General features: G+C 35.1%; 2 protein-coding genes across 7 annotated transcripts in view; both read left to right on the forward strand.

Moving 5' to 3' along the window:
* Nucleotides 1-15,189, forward strand: part of LOC116279904 (membrane cofactor protein-like) — a 281,425-nt gene that overhangs the window by 182,411 nt on the left and 83,825 nt on the right. The window lies entirely within an intron of this gene.
* Nucleotides 1-15,189, forward strand: part of LOC140688716 (membrane cofactor protein-like) — a 32,559-nt gene that overhangs the window by 520 nt on the left and 16,850 nt on the right. For all 4 annotated transcript variants that reach the window (XM_072948449.1, XM_072948451.1, XM_072948452.1 and 1 more), the window contains exons 2-5: nucleotides 5,712-5,900; nucleotides 6,233-6,335; nucleotides 13,832-13,917; nucleotides 14,740-14,937. In XM_072948449.1, coding sequence (XP_072804550.1) covers nucleotides 5,712-5,900; nucleotides 6,233-6,335; nucleotides 13,832-13,917; nucleotides 14,740-14,937 — 576 coding nt within the window. The remainder of the gene's footprint in view (nucleotides 1-5,711; nucleotides 5,901-6,232; nucleotides 6,336-13,831; nucleotides 13,918-14,739; nucleotides 14,938-15,189) is intronic.

A 15,189-nucleotide genomic window follows, 5' to 3' on the forward strand; every position in this document is an offset into this window, starting at 1 on the left:
TTTCCAGGACTGAGCCAATTCTGGACAGGAACACAGATCTGGTGCTGGTAGTGACTGCTTGCTTTTGAGTACCCAGGTGCTTGGGATATTGTTAGTCTGGTGCTGTGTTGTGGGGAGGGTTTGCCCTGTGTTCTCTGGGAGGGGTGATGCCTTGTGAGTGGAGTGTTTGTGCCCTGCTGAAATTGTCTGGAGGAGACCCTGCAGGATGGCGTCTGGTGTGTTCTTTGTAGAATTGTCCAGCACAGTGGTGCTGGTTGTGGGGCATGAAAGCTTGTGCTTGCTTTGTGTGGGGCTGGGACACTCATGTTTTGCATTTAGCGCTCAGGTGAGAGCAGGCTCTGGGTGGGACTCCAGCTACAACCCCACCCTTCCAGTCCCCCTGCAGTGATGGAGGTGTGACTTAGGATGCCAGATGTGGCAGAAGAACACACCATACCTGTGATCTATGTGGTGATGCCAGTGACACTAGCGGCTGCAAGGCACCAATGATCACAGAGGCATAAGGAGTGATAAGGTTAACACCTTGGACAGAGGCAATAGAGGATGAAAAGTGCCCACTTGCAAATATTACCAGAGGCAGCTCAAGTAATAGAATTCAAAAGCTTGTGCTATAATGCCGCCAACTGGAGAACAAAAGAAAGGCCTCTAATTTCTAACCTGTTGAATCATTAGAATCAAATAGGTGTTCACTACATCAGAGGCACTGACAGAGGAACCATGAAGCATCATCAAGAACTATGAAGAACCACAGTAACACTGTACCAAGAATAAAATGACAACTCCTAGAAACTAAACTTAAAGTCAGGAATTGTGATCTAACTGATAGAGAATTCATTAGCTGTCATGAAGAAACTAACCATAAGAAAACTTTGAAAAGCAGTTCAATGAACTCAGGAATAAAATTAACAAACAGAATTAATACTATACCACAAGGATTAAAATGCTAAAAATAAAAAAAGACCCAAATGGAATTCCTGGAGGTGAAGAATTCAACAAATGAGATGAAGAATGTGTTAGAAAGCATTGGAAATACAGGAAACCATAAGGAATAGAAAATTAGTGAGTTCAAAGATAGAAACCTAAAAACTATACAAGTAAGAGACGAAAGAGAAATAAAATATTTTTTTTAAATGAGAAGATTCTCCAAAAGCTATCCAACTTTTTAAGGTACGGCAACCTTAAGGTAATGGATATCCCAGAAGAGAGGGAGAAGAGGGCAGAGAGTTTACTTAAAGAAATAATAAATAAGAACTTCCTCAACTTGGGAAGGAACTGGATATAGAATTTCATGAAGCTAAGAAGGCATCTAATAACCTCAGTACCTCAATGGAAAAAGACCTTCTCCAAGACACACATTAAAATTGTCCAAAGTCAATGACGAAGAATATTTAAAGCAGCCAGGGGGGAAAAAAAGGATGGTAACCTACAAAGAAACTCTCATTAGACCATCAGCAGATTTTTCAGCAGAAAACCAGTAAGGAACAGAATGACATTCTCAAGAAAATGGAGAGATAAAATTGTCACCCAAGAATACTCTACCCAGCAAAGATATCATTTAGATATGAAGGCAAAATACTTTCCTAGACAAACAAAAGTTGAGGGAGTTCCACACCAGACCTTTCTTACAAGAAATGTTGAAAGGAGCTCTCCGAACGGAAATAAAATACTTAAAATAATTGTTGGCACAGGTAGTGACTGACTTTTCTCTTTCTAAGGTGATTAATACCATCACTATTGTTTTAAGAAACAAGTTCTGGACTCTTTCATTGCCATGTCTAAGGAAAAAAATATAGCCCACAATATTTGGAGTTCACCTTTGATAATGTTAAAATACCATTTCTAATTACAGCAGTAATGGAGAATAGGTTCATAATAAAGTAATAAAACATAAATATTTTAACATGAAAGAGATGAAAGCTCTGATAAAGGGAAATGTCTGTAACTAAACCAAGGAAAAACATTTGAAGAAAGGCACAAACCAGCAGTGAAAAAAATGATGATTTGAAGATATTTCTGAAACAGTTTGGCTGGACAGTAATGAATTTGAATTTTGCTCCAAGAGTGTATAGAACTGATAATAGTGCTCTTTCAGCTCTGGCACAAGACACTAGAAATGCAGTGATGAATGAGACATGGTCCTAAGAAGGTTACAGACTTGTAGGGAGTATAAACAATAAATAATTACAATTTGAAAAGGGCATAAAAGAAGTAAATTGGGACATCATGGGGACACAACCAATTTTTTTGAGTGAGAGCTGTCAAGAGCCTCAAGGAAGAAGTGGCATCTGAGATGAAACTGAAGGATGAGTGGGTGGGAGGAACAGCAGGGTCTGTGGTCAAAGCTGAAGTGACATGGTGCATGGAGGTCGAGCGTGCTGCAGTAAGTTAAGTAATTTAACGGGCACTACACGAAACTGAATATTGTGTACAAGAGTGAGCAGGGTCCTGATAATGATAGATTTTAAAACTCTCATTAGCCATGTCAAGAAACCTTAGACATTATAATGAGAGCATCAGAGAGCCATTGAAAGGTATCTGGAGGACGGAATGGCCAGGATGACATAATACTAAGACTCTGAGCTCACCTCCTCCCAGGGGTACATCAAAATTACAACTATTTACAAAGCGACTACTGATGAGAAAAACCTGAAGACTAATAGAAAAGATCTTCTACAACTAGAGGTGTAAAAAAGGGACCAAAACAAGATGGATAGGTGGGGCAGAGATGTTGTTTAGTCAAGATATCTACCTCTGGATAGGCGACCCATAAATGGACGTTGTCATTACAATTGTCATAATTACAGTTGCAGAAGCTCTCCCCAAGGAGTGAGGCGTCAGTGCTTCACATCAGGCTCCCCAGCACAGAGCAATCGAATACATAGACTCCACACCCTGACATGAGATCAAGGGTGGAGAATGGGATTTGAGAAGCAGCTCTTTTCGGTGGTGATGACATCATGAGAGTATACATTCTCACCTGGAGGAGGAGGGTGCAGAATGCAATCAAGAGAGTTCCTCAAACAACCCATGAGGAACATCACAGTATCCAATCGAGGAGAGAAGGGAGAGTAGACAGAAGACAGGATGAAAACGAGGTGGTGGTTTGCTACCTGGAAACTAAGGAGAGAGACAGCTTTTCAGGCAGGAGAGAGTGATCAATAGCTCCAGGTGTTAAGAGTCAGGGTAACTAAAATTACTGAGGGAGAAAGTGTTAGAATGAATTTACCAAAAAGGAAGCTACTTAATGACTTTGAAAGTAATTTAAGTGGCCTATAAATGAGTGGGAATTGAGAAATAAAATTGATAGGCTAGATGCAAGAGTTCGTGTTTTGAGAAAGCAAAGAAAGTTTTAAAATGGGTTATGCAGACTGTGGAGAAGCAGCAGAATGGTCAGGTTTTGCTGAGGTTCCATTTTGGGTCAGAGACCATGATTCTCTGAAGGTACCAGCTGGGCAGGGGTGTGGGTGTGTGTTTGTGTCAGAGTTATTTTTAGTATTTGCATGCAAGTAGTGTGCTTGCACAATTTTTGCAGACGTATAGAAAACAAACAGTCCTTTTGATTCATAGCAGAGCACTATTTCACCTTCCTCAATCTCACCTGTAACATTGGGGAATTTCCTGAATGCAGCCGATCATATTATGTAACAGCATCTATTGTTAAAGTAGAGCATTGCAGCTTAATAATAATGTGTAAAGTGTCTTAAAAATAAAAACTCAGTGAGGAGACTATTTTTCTGGAATTAGGAATGTTTAGTTTGAAAGTCTCCACAGGAAGACAATTCAATGTTCTGAGAAAGAGAAGAAATTTGATTATAAAAAATGTGTGATATGAGACGCAATTATTACAGTGTATAAAGCACATAATCAACTGGTTGCCAAAGCAAACATTCTAAACTGCACATTGTTGAAAGCATGTCTTTCATGATGCATGTTACTGGGAAGAAATATTTCCAGTTATTTGAATGGGTTAAACCATCCAACTGACATTTCTTTCTCCATACAGAGCACTATATATGAGAGTCATATTAGAAATTCTTTCTTTATTATATGCTTTCAAGATAGTTACTGAAACTGAATGCATAAAACAAAGGACATTTGTATAATTTAATTATGAGCATGCTGTTAATTTGATTTCTTTCTTGATGCTTCCAGGAAATTCTAGAACGATGTTATATATTTATATCTAGAACGGAATTATGTAGTATTTCTAGCCCATGTTTTTTCCAATTGTAAAATGAGGATGTCTGATTCAGGGTATTCAGTAAATGTAATGTTATTAATAAAATTCAACTCTATGCTAATCTTCTCTTTAAACAATGTTTTTAATAACTATACCTTTTTGTTTGTTTTCTTTGGGGACAGTTGATTGAGGAATATTCATGTATCAAGCTCAGCACAGTGGAAATGTTGAAAACACTTGCTAACTGTTGAAACAATTTCAGGACCTGATGCAATGAAATGTACAGTGTTTGGAGAGAGAAGTTCAAAACTTAGAATATGATAGGAAAGGAGGGTAACATGTCACTTGTTTTAGAGTTCTCTCTTGATTGATCTTTAAGTCTAAAGACAGAGATCCAGGGAGTAAGAAAGAAAGTGTTCCTCAGGCATCAAAACAGGTCTACGTCCTTTCTCCTTAGGTCCTTAGCCTTACGGGAGAGTCCCTCTGCATTCTTTAAGCCCTTTAGGGACTTGATGTGTCTCCATCATATTATTTAACCTAATTCTCTAGCAGTTTTATAAGGTTTTCAAGTGGACAGATAATTAAAGGGAAGAGGACTTGCTGAAGTAGGAATGAAATTATTCTAGGGGTGAACCCCCCAAAAAAAGACCAGAAGTTTAAAATTCTAAAAGCATAGCAATATAGCAGCCTTACTGTTAAGATATATTGGATGAACAGCCCAAACAGCTACTTCAGGGAGCTTCTAAGAGAATACATGATCCATTAATCAGTGAAGGAAGATTAAATTATGTTTACAGTAATGTTCAAGAAAGCAATTTTTTTCATGCAAGGCTATTCAAAGTAGTAAAATTTTATGTTTAAAGAGTGTCCATTTATTTATAAAATGTTCAATTTACTAATGTGAAACAAATGAAAGGAAATTATATTTTTAAAATACTTTGGCCCATATTGATTTTGATCTATGAAATCCACAATGCTCATTTGACATTTACCTCTTACCACAGCATTTCTTGAGTATCAACTGACTACAGAACGTAGTAGAAAAAGAAAACATACGATCCCTGACCTCTAAGACGTTGTATTCCTAGAGGAAACTGAGCCTGAAGTGATAAGTGATCATATGCTTTTGTTTAAAATTATGGAATAGTAATTCGAACAGAGTGCTGTATACTATAAGAAAATAATGCAGTTTTGAGATGAATTTAGAAAGAAGTGGAAAGGATGCATACCTGTAGCTATGTATATTTGAAAAACAAAAGCACTGATGCCTCTCTTCAATTTACTGTTGAATGAAAGTTCACCTTGTTCCCCAACAAACCAAAAGCTAATAGGTTGTTCTTTAAAGTAAGCAAGGCACATACTCCACTGCTGCCACCACTTGGGTAAAAGCATGGGACCCAAAAGAATTTAAAATCTTGCCAAGTGCCTTTCTATGTATTCCACACTACCTAACTGATGCCAGGGCCGCAGTCCCTGACTGGTGAATGAGATGAAGTACTTCATTTTCATGTTCTTACTCTCTTATACCTAGATGCCTGTGATAGTCCACCAAGATTTCAAACTATGAAGCTCCAAGGTGCAGCTAAACCCAGCTACAGTTCTGGAGAAACTGTAAAATATGAGTGTCGCCCAGGTTACAAGCCCATTTTTCCTCCTCTTCCCACCTCTACAGTTTGTCAGGATGATAATACATGGGCACAACTAATGGAGGCTTGTACACGTAAGTAAACAAAAATTTTTTGTATTGCTCTGGAGAATTCCACACATCTTAGCATGCGTATTCTACTACTGCAGTAATGCTTTTCTCGTGTGAATGTAGGTTTTAGATGGCAATGCAATTGTTTAGGCTAAAAAATCCCCAAGGAATCTTCTTTGCAATTGGTTGCCTGGGTAAGTGTGAATCATGTTTGGCCATATAGTAAAGAAGGAAAATCATATTTAAGTAAATAATAAGATTCCCATGAATTCAAGCAAGCAATGTAGAATTCTGAATTTGACTCAAATCTATTTTGAAATTGGTATAAAACAACAAATTTGAATATTTTCTTTTAGGAAAATTATGTCCTAATCTAGGAGATCCTGTTAATGGCCAAGTTATCTGCGTAAATGAAAGCTTTGCATTTGGTACACAAGCTCATTTTGTTTGTAATGAGGGGTAAGTAAGATGCTCCTTAGAGGAAATAAGGTTGAATGTGACTAATTCCATTTTTGTATTGCTATTCTTCTTAAGCATTTCCTGTAAAGTTGATTTCATTTTGCTTTCTATGTGATGTCACACTTGTAGCCAAACAACTCTTGCTAATTTATGAAGACTGAAAAGGTGGGTAATTAGAAAGAAATTTAAATTGAAGGAAAGCAAAACTGTATAATACTTACCATATGTAATAATAAGCCTATTTTAAGCATTAAAATGTAGTAATTATGGTAACTTTATTCTTGGCAATAAAGTGTACCCTGTATAAATGGCCAATTCTCAGAGTTGAAGTGGGGCTTATGGAAATGGGAGGTAGAATTGCCAACCAAAGATATTCTTATATTGAGATAATCTGTAAAGTTTTACCAGATCTAAATTGACCTGCTTAGCCCAGACCATAATGTTGATGATAATCTCTTAGTTGGAAAACCTTATTTTTTCAGACTGCTACAAAGGAATGAAGCATCTCAGAAAGAAGTACTGAGTATTTAATAATAGCTTTTGTTCTACAAAGTTTCTTTAATAATACATATTGGGGATCCTGGGCATATATTTTAAATATTAATTTAGAGGGTAAATGTAATACAGTGTGGAAATGAAACAGGTTTTTAAATATTTGCTTTAATCATACTTTGTTGAATTCATTTAATAGTTCTAATATTTTTGTGTATGTGAGGAATCTTCCAAGTTTTATAAATATAAAATTATATCATCTGCAAAAGGTGATAATTTTAATTCTTCCCTTTCAAGTTGGATGCTTTTTATTTCTTTTTCTTGTTTAATTGCTCTAGCCAGAACTTCCAGTACCATATTGAATAGAAGTGGTAAAAGTGGCCATCCTTGCCTTTTCTCATCTTGGAGAAAAAGTTTTTAGCTTTTCCCCATTAAGTGTGGTATTTGCTATGTGTTCCATGTATTGCATTTATTATTTTGAGACAGTTTCCATCTTCTCCTAGTTTGCTGGATATTTTTATCATGAAATATGTTGAATTTTGTCAAATGCTCTTTCTGCATCAATTGAGATGATCATGTTGGGTTTTTGTTTCTCTTCATGCTGTTGATGTGGCATATTAATTACAATGATTGACTTTCATATGTTAAGCCATCTTGGCACTCCAGAAATAATTCTCAATTGGTCACAGTTTTTAATCGTTTTTATACATTGATGAACTGCTTGCCAGCATTATGTTGAGGATTTTTGTATCAGTGTTTATAAGTGATGTTATTTTGTAGCTTGCTTTCTTGTAGTATCTTTATCTGGTTTTGGTATCATGGTAATACTGGTCTCAGAATAGGTTTGGAAGACTTTAATTCCCTCTGCTAGTTTTGAGTTTAGTTTATCTTTCTCTGGTTCCTTAAGTTGTAAAGTTAGGTTGTTTATTTTCTTCCATTTTATTGAAGTACAGTCGATTTACAGTGTTGTGTTAATTTCTGGTGTATAGCATAGTGTTTCATTTATACATATATATGTACATATATACACATATATATTTCTTTTCATAATCTTTTTCATTATAGGCCATTACAAGGTATTGAATATAGTTCCCTGAGCTATACTGTAGGACTTCCTTGCTTATTTATTTTATATATAGTAGTTATGTTGTTTATTTTATGTCTTCTTACTTTCAATTGAAGAATAATTTACCTACAAATTATGTTAGTTCCAGGTGCATCACATAGGATTTTGATATTTTTATACATTTCAAAACGATCACAATAAGTCTAGTTACCATCTGTCATCATACAAAGTTACTACAATTTATTGACTATTTCTCCCATACTGTACATTTCATCTTTGTGACTTATTTCTTTTGTAACTAGGAGTTTGTGCCTCTTAATTCCCCTCACCCTCTTCACTCCTCCCTCCACCCCTTCCCTCTGCCAACCACCCTTTTGTTCTCTGTAACAGGAGTCTGTTTCCATTTCTTTGTATTTCTTCATTTGTTTTGTGTTTAAATTGAGCATGTAGGTGAAATAATACAGTATTTGTATTTTTCTGTCAGACTTATCTCACTTAGCATAATATTCTTTTGAGCCCATCCATGTTGTTGCAAATGGCAAGATTTCCCTGTTTTATGACTGCTAGATTCCAGTGTGTGTGTGTATCACATCTTCTTAATCTAGTCATTCTGTTGAAGGGCACATAGTTTGCTACCATATATATTTTGGCTGTTTTAAAGAATGTTGAAATGAACGTACGGGTGCATATACTTTTTTGAATTAATGGTTTTCGAATGAATGGTTTTCTTATCTTCAGAAAGATACCCAGAAGTGAAATTGATGGATCATATGGAGGCTCTATTTTTATCTTTTTCAGGAGCCTCCATAGTGTTTTCCAAAATGGCTGTATCAACTTACGTGATTTTTCTTTTTCCCCACATCTTGACCAACACTTGTTATTTGTTGTCTTTTTGATCACAGTCATTCTGATAAGTGTGAGATGATTGATCATTGTGGTTTTGTTTTGCATTTCCCTGATGACCAGATGTTGATCATCTTTTCATATGCCTGGTGGCCATCTGTGGGTCTTCTCTGGAAAAATGTCTATTCAAGTGCTCTGCCCATTTTTTTTAACATTTTTTATTGATTTATAATCATTTTACAATGTTGTGTCAAATTCCAGTGTTCAGCACAATTTTTCAGTCATTCATAGACATATACACATTCATTGTCACATTTTTTTCTCTGTGATTTATCATAACATTTTGTGTATATTTCCCTGTGCTATACAGTGTAATCTTGTTTATCTATTCTACAATTTTGAAATCCCAGTCTATCCCTTCCCATCCTCCACCCCCCTGGTAACCACAAGTCTGTATTCTCTGCCCATGAGTCTATTTCTGTCCTGTATTTATGCTTTGTTTTTGTTTGTTTGTTTGTTTTTGTTTTTGTTTTTTAGATTCCACATATGAGTGATCTCATATGGTATTTTTCTTTCTCTTTCTGGCTTACTTCACTTAGAATGACATTCCCCAGGAGCATCCATGTTGCTGCAAATGGCATTATGTTGTCGGTTTTTATGGCTGAGTAGTATTCCATTGTATAAATATACTACATCTTCTTTATCCAGTCACCTGTTGATGGACATTTAGGCTGTTTCCATGTCTTGGCTATTGTAAATAGTGCTGCTATGAACACTGGGGTGCAGGTGTCATCCTGAAGTAGGGTTCCTTCTGGATACAAGCCCAGGAGTGGGATTCCTGGGTCATATGGTAAGTCTATTCTTAGTCTTTTGAGGAATCTCCACACTGTTTTCCATAGTGGCTGCACCAAACTGCATTCCCACCAGCAGTGTAGGAGGGTTCCCCTTTCTCCACAGCCTCTCCACAAACTTTTGGTCAACTCATCTTCGACAAAGGAGGCAAGAATATACAATGGAATAAAGACAGTCTCTTCAGCAAATGGTGTTGGGAAAACTGGACAGCAGCATGAAAAACAATGAAGCTAGAACACTCTCTTACACCATATACAAAAATCAACTCAAAATGGATTAAAGACTTAAACAAGACAAGATACAATAAACCTCCTAGAGGAAAACATAGGCAAAACATTATCTGACATACATTTCAAAAAGTTTCTCCTAGAAGAAATAAAAGCAAGAATAAACAAATGGGACCTAATGAAACTTACAAGCTTCTGCACAGCAAAGGAAACCAGAAGTAAAACAAGAAGAAAACCTACGGAATGGGAGAAAATTTTTGCAAGTGAAACCGACGAAGGCTTGATCTTCAGAATATATAAGCAGCTCATACGACTCAATAAGAAAAAAATAAACAACCCAATCCAAAAATGGGCGGAAGACCTAAACAAGCAATTCTCCAAGGAAGACATACAAATGATCCAAAAGCACATGAAAAAATGCTCTGCCCATTTTTTTATGTTGAGTTGTATAAGTTGTATATTTTGAATATAGCATTCTATTAGATATATCATTTAGAAATATCTTCTCCCAGTTCATTTGTTGATAATTTCCTTTGCTGTGTGAAAATGTTTAGTCTGAGGTAGTCCCATTTGTTTATGTTTGCTTTTGCTTCCCTTACAGAGGAGACATATCTGAAAAAATATTTCTAAGACTGGTATCAAAGAACATATTACCTGTGTTTTCTGCCAAAAGTTGTACAGTTTCAGTCTTATATTTAAGCCTTCAATCTATTTGTATTTTATTTTTGCTTATGGTTTAAGAAAGTAGTCCAGTTTGATTCTTTTGCATGTATCTATCCATTTTTCCCAGAACTATTTATTCAAGAGATTATCTTTGCCCCATTGTATATTCTTGCCTCTTTTGCCCTAGATTGACCATATAAGCATGGGTATATTTCTGGTCTCTCTATTCTGTTTCATTGATCTGTGTGTTTGGTTTTTATAACACGTTGTTTTGATTACTGTAGCTTCAAAGTGTGCTTTGAAATAAGGGAGTGTTATACCTCCAGCTTTGTTCTTTCTCAAGATTATTTTGGTTACCTGGAGTTTATCATGTTTTCATACAAATTTTAGAATTCGTTCCAATGCTGTGAAAAATGCCGTTAGTATTTTAATAGGAATTGCAGTGAATCTGTAGATTGTCTTGGGGAATATGGCCATTTTAACAATATTTATTCTTCTAATTCATGAGTGTGGTATACCATTCCATTTTTTTCTGTCATCTTCAATTTCTCTCATCACAGTGTGTAGTTTTCTAAGTACAGGTCCTTTACCTCCTTGGTTAGGTTTATTCCTGTGTGCTTTATTCTTTTGATGCAGTTATAAATGGAATTGTTTTATTAATTTATCTTGCTGATTGTTTATTGTTAGTATATAGAAACACAACCAACTTCTGTATATTAATTTTGTATCCTGCAACTTTACTGAATTTATTTTTTAGTTCTGGGAGTTTTGACAGCATCTTTAGGATTTTCTGTATGGCAGTTTTAGTTCCTCCTTTCCAATATGGATTCCTTTTATGTCTTTTTCTTGTTTGATGGCTGTGGCAATGGCTTCTAATACTATGTTGAATAAAAGTGGCAAGAGTGTGAATCCCTGCCTTGTTCCTTTCTTAGAGGAAAAGTTTTCATATTCTTACTGGTGGTTATGATATTAGCTGTAAGCTTGTCATATATGGCCTTTATTATGTTAAGGTATATTCCCTCTATATTCACATTGTTGAGAATTTTCATCATAAATAAAAGTCGAGTTTGTTGAAAAGCTTTCTCTGCAATCTGTGTGATAATCTGTGATTTTTACCCTTTAACTTGTTAATGTTATATCACATTGATTTGCAATATTGAACTATTCATGCATCCCTAGGATAAATCTCACTTGCTTGTGGTGTATGATACTTTTCAAATATTTTTAATTTGTTTGCTAGTATTTTGTTAAGGATTTTTGCATCTATGTTCATAAGGATGTTGGTCTGTAATTTTCTTTTGTTGTGGCATCTTTGTATGGTTTTTAGTATCAGGGTAATGCTAGTCTTGTAAAATGCTTTGGAAGCATTCCTTCCACTTCAATGTTTTGGAATAGTTTGATACAGATAGGTGTTAACTCTTTTTTTTTAAATGAGTTATAGTTGATTTACAATATTATATTAGTTTCAGATGTACAACATAGTGAATCAAAATTTTAATAGATGATACTCCATTTATAGTTATCATAAAATATTGGCAATATTCCCTGTGCTGTGAAATATAGTTTGAGAAGGATAGATGTCAACTCTTCTCTAAATATTTGCTTGAACTCCCCTGTGTGAAGCCATCTGATTCTGGAATTTTGTTTATTGAGAGTATTTTTATTAGTAATTTAATTTAATTACTGATATTTGGTCAATTTGTATTTTCTATTTCTTCCTTGTTCAATCTTAGGAGATTTACATTTCTAGGAATTTGAGCATTTCTTCTAGGTTATTCATTTTATTGCCATATAGTTTTCATAGAAATCTTTTATGATCCTTTGTATTTCTGGGATGTTGGTTGTAAGTTCTCATTTTTGACTTCAGATTATCTTGATTTGGGTCCTTTTTTTTTTTTTTGATGAGTCTGGCTAAAGGTTTATCACTTTTGCTTATCTTTTCAAAGTACCAGCTCTTTGTTTCATTGATCATTTCTATTTGTTTTAGTCTCATTTATTTCTGCCTTGATCTTTATGATTTCTTTCCTTCTACTAACTTTGGGTTTTCTTTGTTCTTTTTCTAGTTTCATTAGGTGTAAGATTATGTTGTTTAATTGAGATTTTTCTTACTTCCTGAGGTAAGACTGTATTGCTATAAACTATCCTCATAGAAATGCCTTTGGTGTGTCCCATAGATTTCGGATCATTGTGTTTTTGTTTCATTTGTCTCCAGGTTTTTTTTTTAATTTCTTCTTTGATTACATTAGTGACCCATTGGTTGTTTAGTAGCACATTGTTTAGCCTCCATGTGTTTCTGTTTCTAGTTGATTTCTAGTCTCATGCCATGTTTTCCAGGTTAGGGAAGTTTTCAGCTACTCTTTTTAAAAATAAGTTCCCTGCTCCTTTCTCTCTTTCTTCTTTTTCTGGGGTGTCTATCATGTGAATTATTTAGTATACTTTTTTTATTGTCCCAGAGGTCTCTTAAACCATCCTCACATTTTCAAATTCTTTTTTTTTCTAATCAGCTTGAGTGATTTTCACTATTCTGTCTCCCAGTTGCTAATCCATTATTCAGTATTATCTAATCTGCTGTTGAATCCTTCTAGTTTATTTTTTATTTCAATCATCATATTCTTCAGGTCTGTTTAGGTCTTGAAATATGTAAGATTTACCAAAATGTGACACAGCAACACAAAGTGAGCAAACATTGTTGGAAAAATGGTGCCAATTGACTTGTTCAGTGCAGGACTGCCACAAAACTTCAGTTTGTTAGAAATTTAATAAAGTGAAGAACAATAAGATCAGATATGCCTGTATCCTGATCTAAAGAGTATTAATAAGAGCTTAAATTTACCTAGTACTCACTATGTGCCAGGTGCTAACTTACCCAGTCCTCAAAACAGTCACATGAGGTATGTACTATTATTCTCCTTTTCATAGATGAGGAAACCGAGCAAAAGAAACATTAAGGGACTCATCCAAGTTCAAATAAGAAGTGAGTCTCAGAGCTGGAACCTGGATGCAGGCAGGCAAGCTCTAGGGCCTGATCTCTCTACTCAGTCCCCACTGAGCAGAATGGTGTGAGCAAAAGCACAGAAGTGAATGTGTGATGCGTTTGCCTGAGACAGCAAAGAGGGCCAGACTGACAGGCATTACAGAGCAATTTGGATATCTTGCTGTAGGCCAATGTGTATTCACATGCAGAATCTCTTTATTTGATTAAGTTGCAAATTTAGCACTTCCATTTATATTTTTAAAGAAACTTCTCCCTCAAATTACTATAGTGCAGAAAAATAGCCATATACAAATGTTTTCCTTATTAAGTGTATCTTGCATTTGCTAAAGAACATAGTAACTTTTCTTTTCTCATATAGTTTTTACATAATTGGAGAAAAAATTCTACATTGTGAAATTTCTGAAAATACTGTGGCCTGGAATGATAATCCCCCAATATGTGAAAGTAAGCATGTTCTCTTTTTAAACTATAGCGCAGAAGTTCTCAGATTTTTTTTGGCCTGGGGACCCCTTTAAGCTTTTAAATTAACATAGACACCAAAGAACTTTACTTTATGTGGGTTATATCTCTTAATATTTATTATACTGCAGTTAAAACTGAAAAGATTTTTAAATAACTATTTATTAGTTCATTTTTAAGAAGAGTAAACTTAATACATGCTAACACACGCAATATATTTTTATAAAAAAATCAAAATTTTCCAAAGCCAAAAGTGAGAATAGTGACATTGTTCTACAGCTTTCCAACTTTCTTTAATATCTGGACTCACTCTGCGGCAAAATCACACAATTTGTAGCCTCTAGAAAATTTCACCATATGCTTATAAGAATGGCAGTGAAAAATGACAGTAATACTTCGTGCTAAAATGAACTACCAATTTAGTGAGTGGATATTTATAAACCATAAAGCATTTCTCAACTAGCACTGAGTTGTGCTTTTAATCACAAGTGTATTTTAGCATTATATTGTCAGCACCTTTTATGATGATAGCAAAACTTAGCATACCCTTGCAGGTAAATAGATGTATTTCATATTTTGTAGAAGTATTTAAGAAAACAAGTTTTACTCTAAAAGTTAATTTCTATATTAACGATTTAAACTTAGGATAATACATTTTCACATAGAGACTTTCTTCTAAATGGATGTTGGATTCACAACTAGCTTATAGATCATATGTAAGTAAATTTTTTAAAGGCAATTCATGAGACTTCACTAATACCATCGATCTTTTCCCTTGACCTTATGCCCTTTTCCCCCCTTTTCAAGAGATTAAGTGTTCACGACCTACAGAAATAGAAAATGGAAGATACACCAATAGCCACAAGGATATTTTTGAATATAATGAAGCAGTAACTTATATTTGTGATCCTTCGAGTGGACCAGATGAATACTCACTTGTTGGAGAGAGCAGGCTTGTTTGTGTTGGGAGTGACACATGGAGTAGTGACGCTCCTCAGTGTAAAGGTAATAATTTCCATTTATTCCCTTCTTCATGTGTAAATACTGCGGAAACACTTTGTAAATAGTTTTACCAACAAGTAAATGAAATAGCCATATGTACTTGCTCCTCCTGCTAAATTGACTTCCAAGTTAATCTAATATAGGCCAAATCAAATAAAAAATAGTTCTAGTTGTAGAGTTCCCCACCTGTCACCCCACGTCCTTCACTTTCCAATTTACACATCATGAACTACTGCAATACGTATGAGTTAGGAT

This window comes from Vicugna pacos, chromosome 23, assembly GCF_048564905.1.
Source record: "Vicugna pacos chromosome 23, VicPac4, whole genome shotgun sequence".
NCBI classification, from domain to species: domain Eukaryota; kingdom Metazoa; phylum Chordata; class Mammalia; order Artiodactyla; family Camelidae; genus Vicugna; species Vicugna pacos.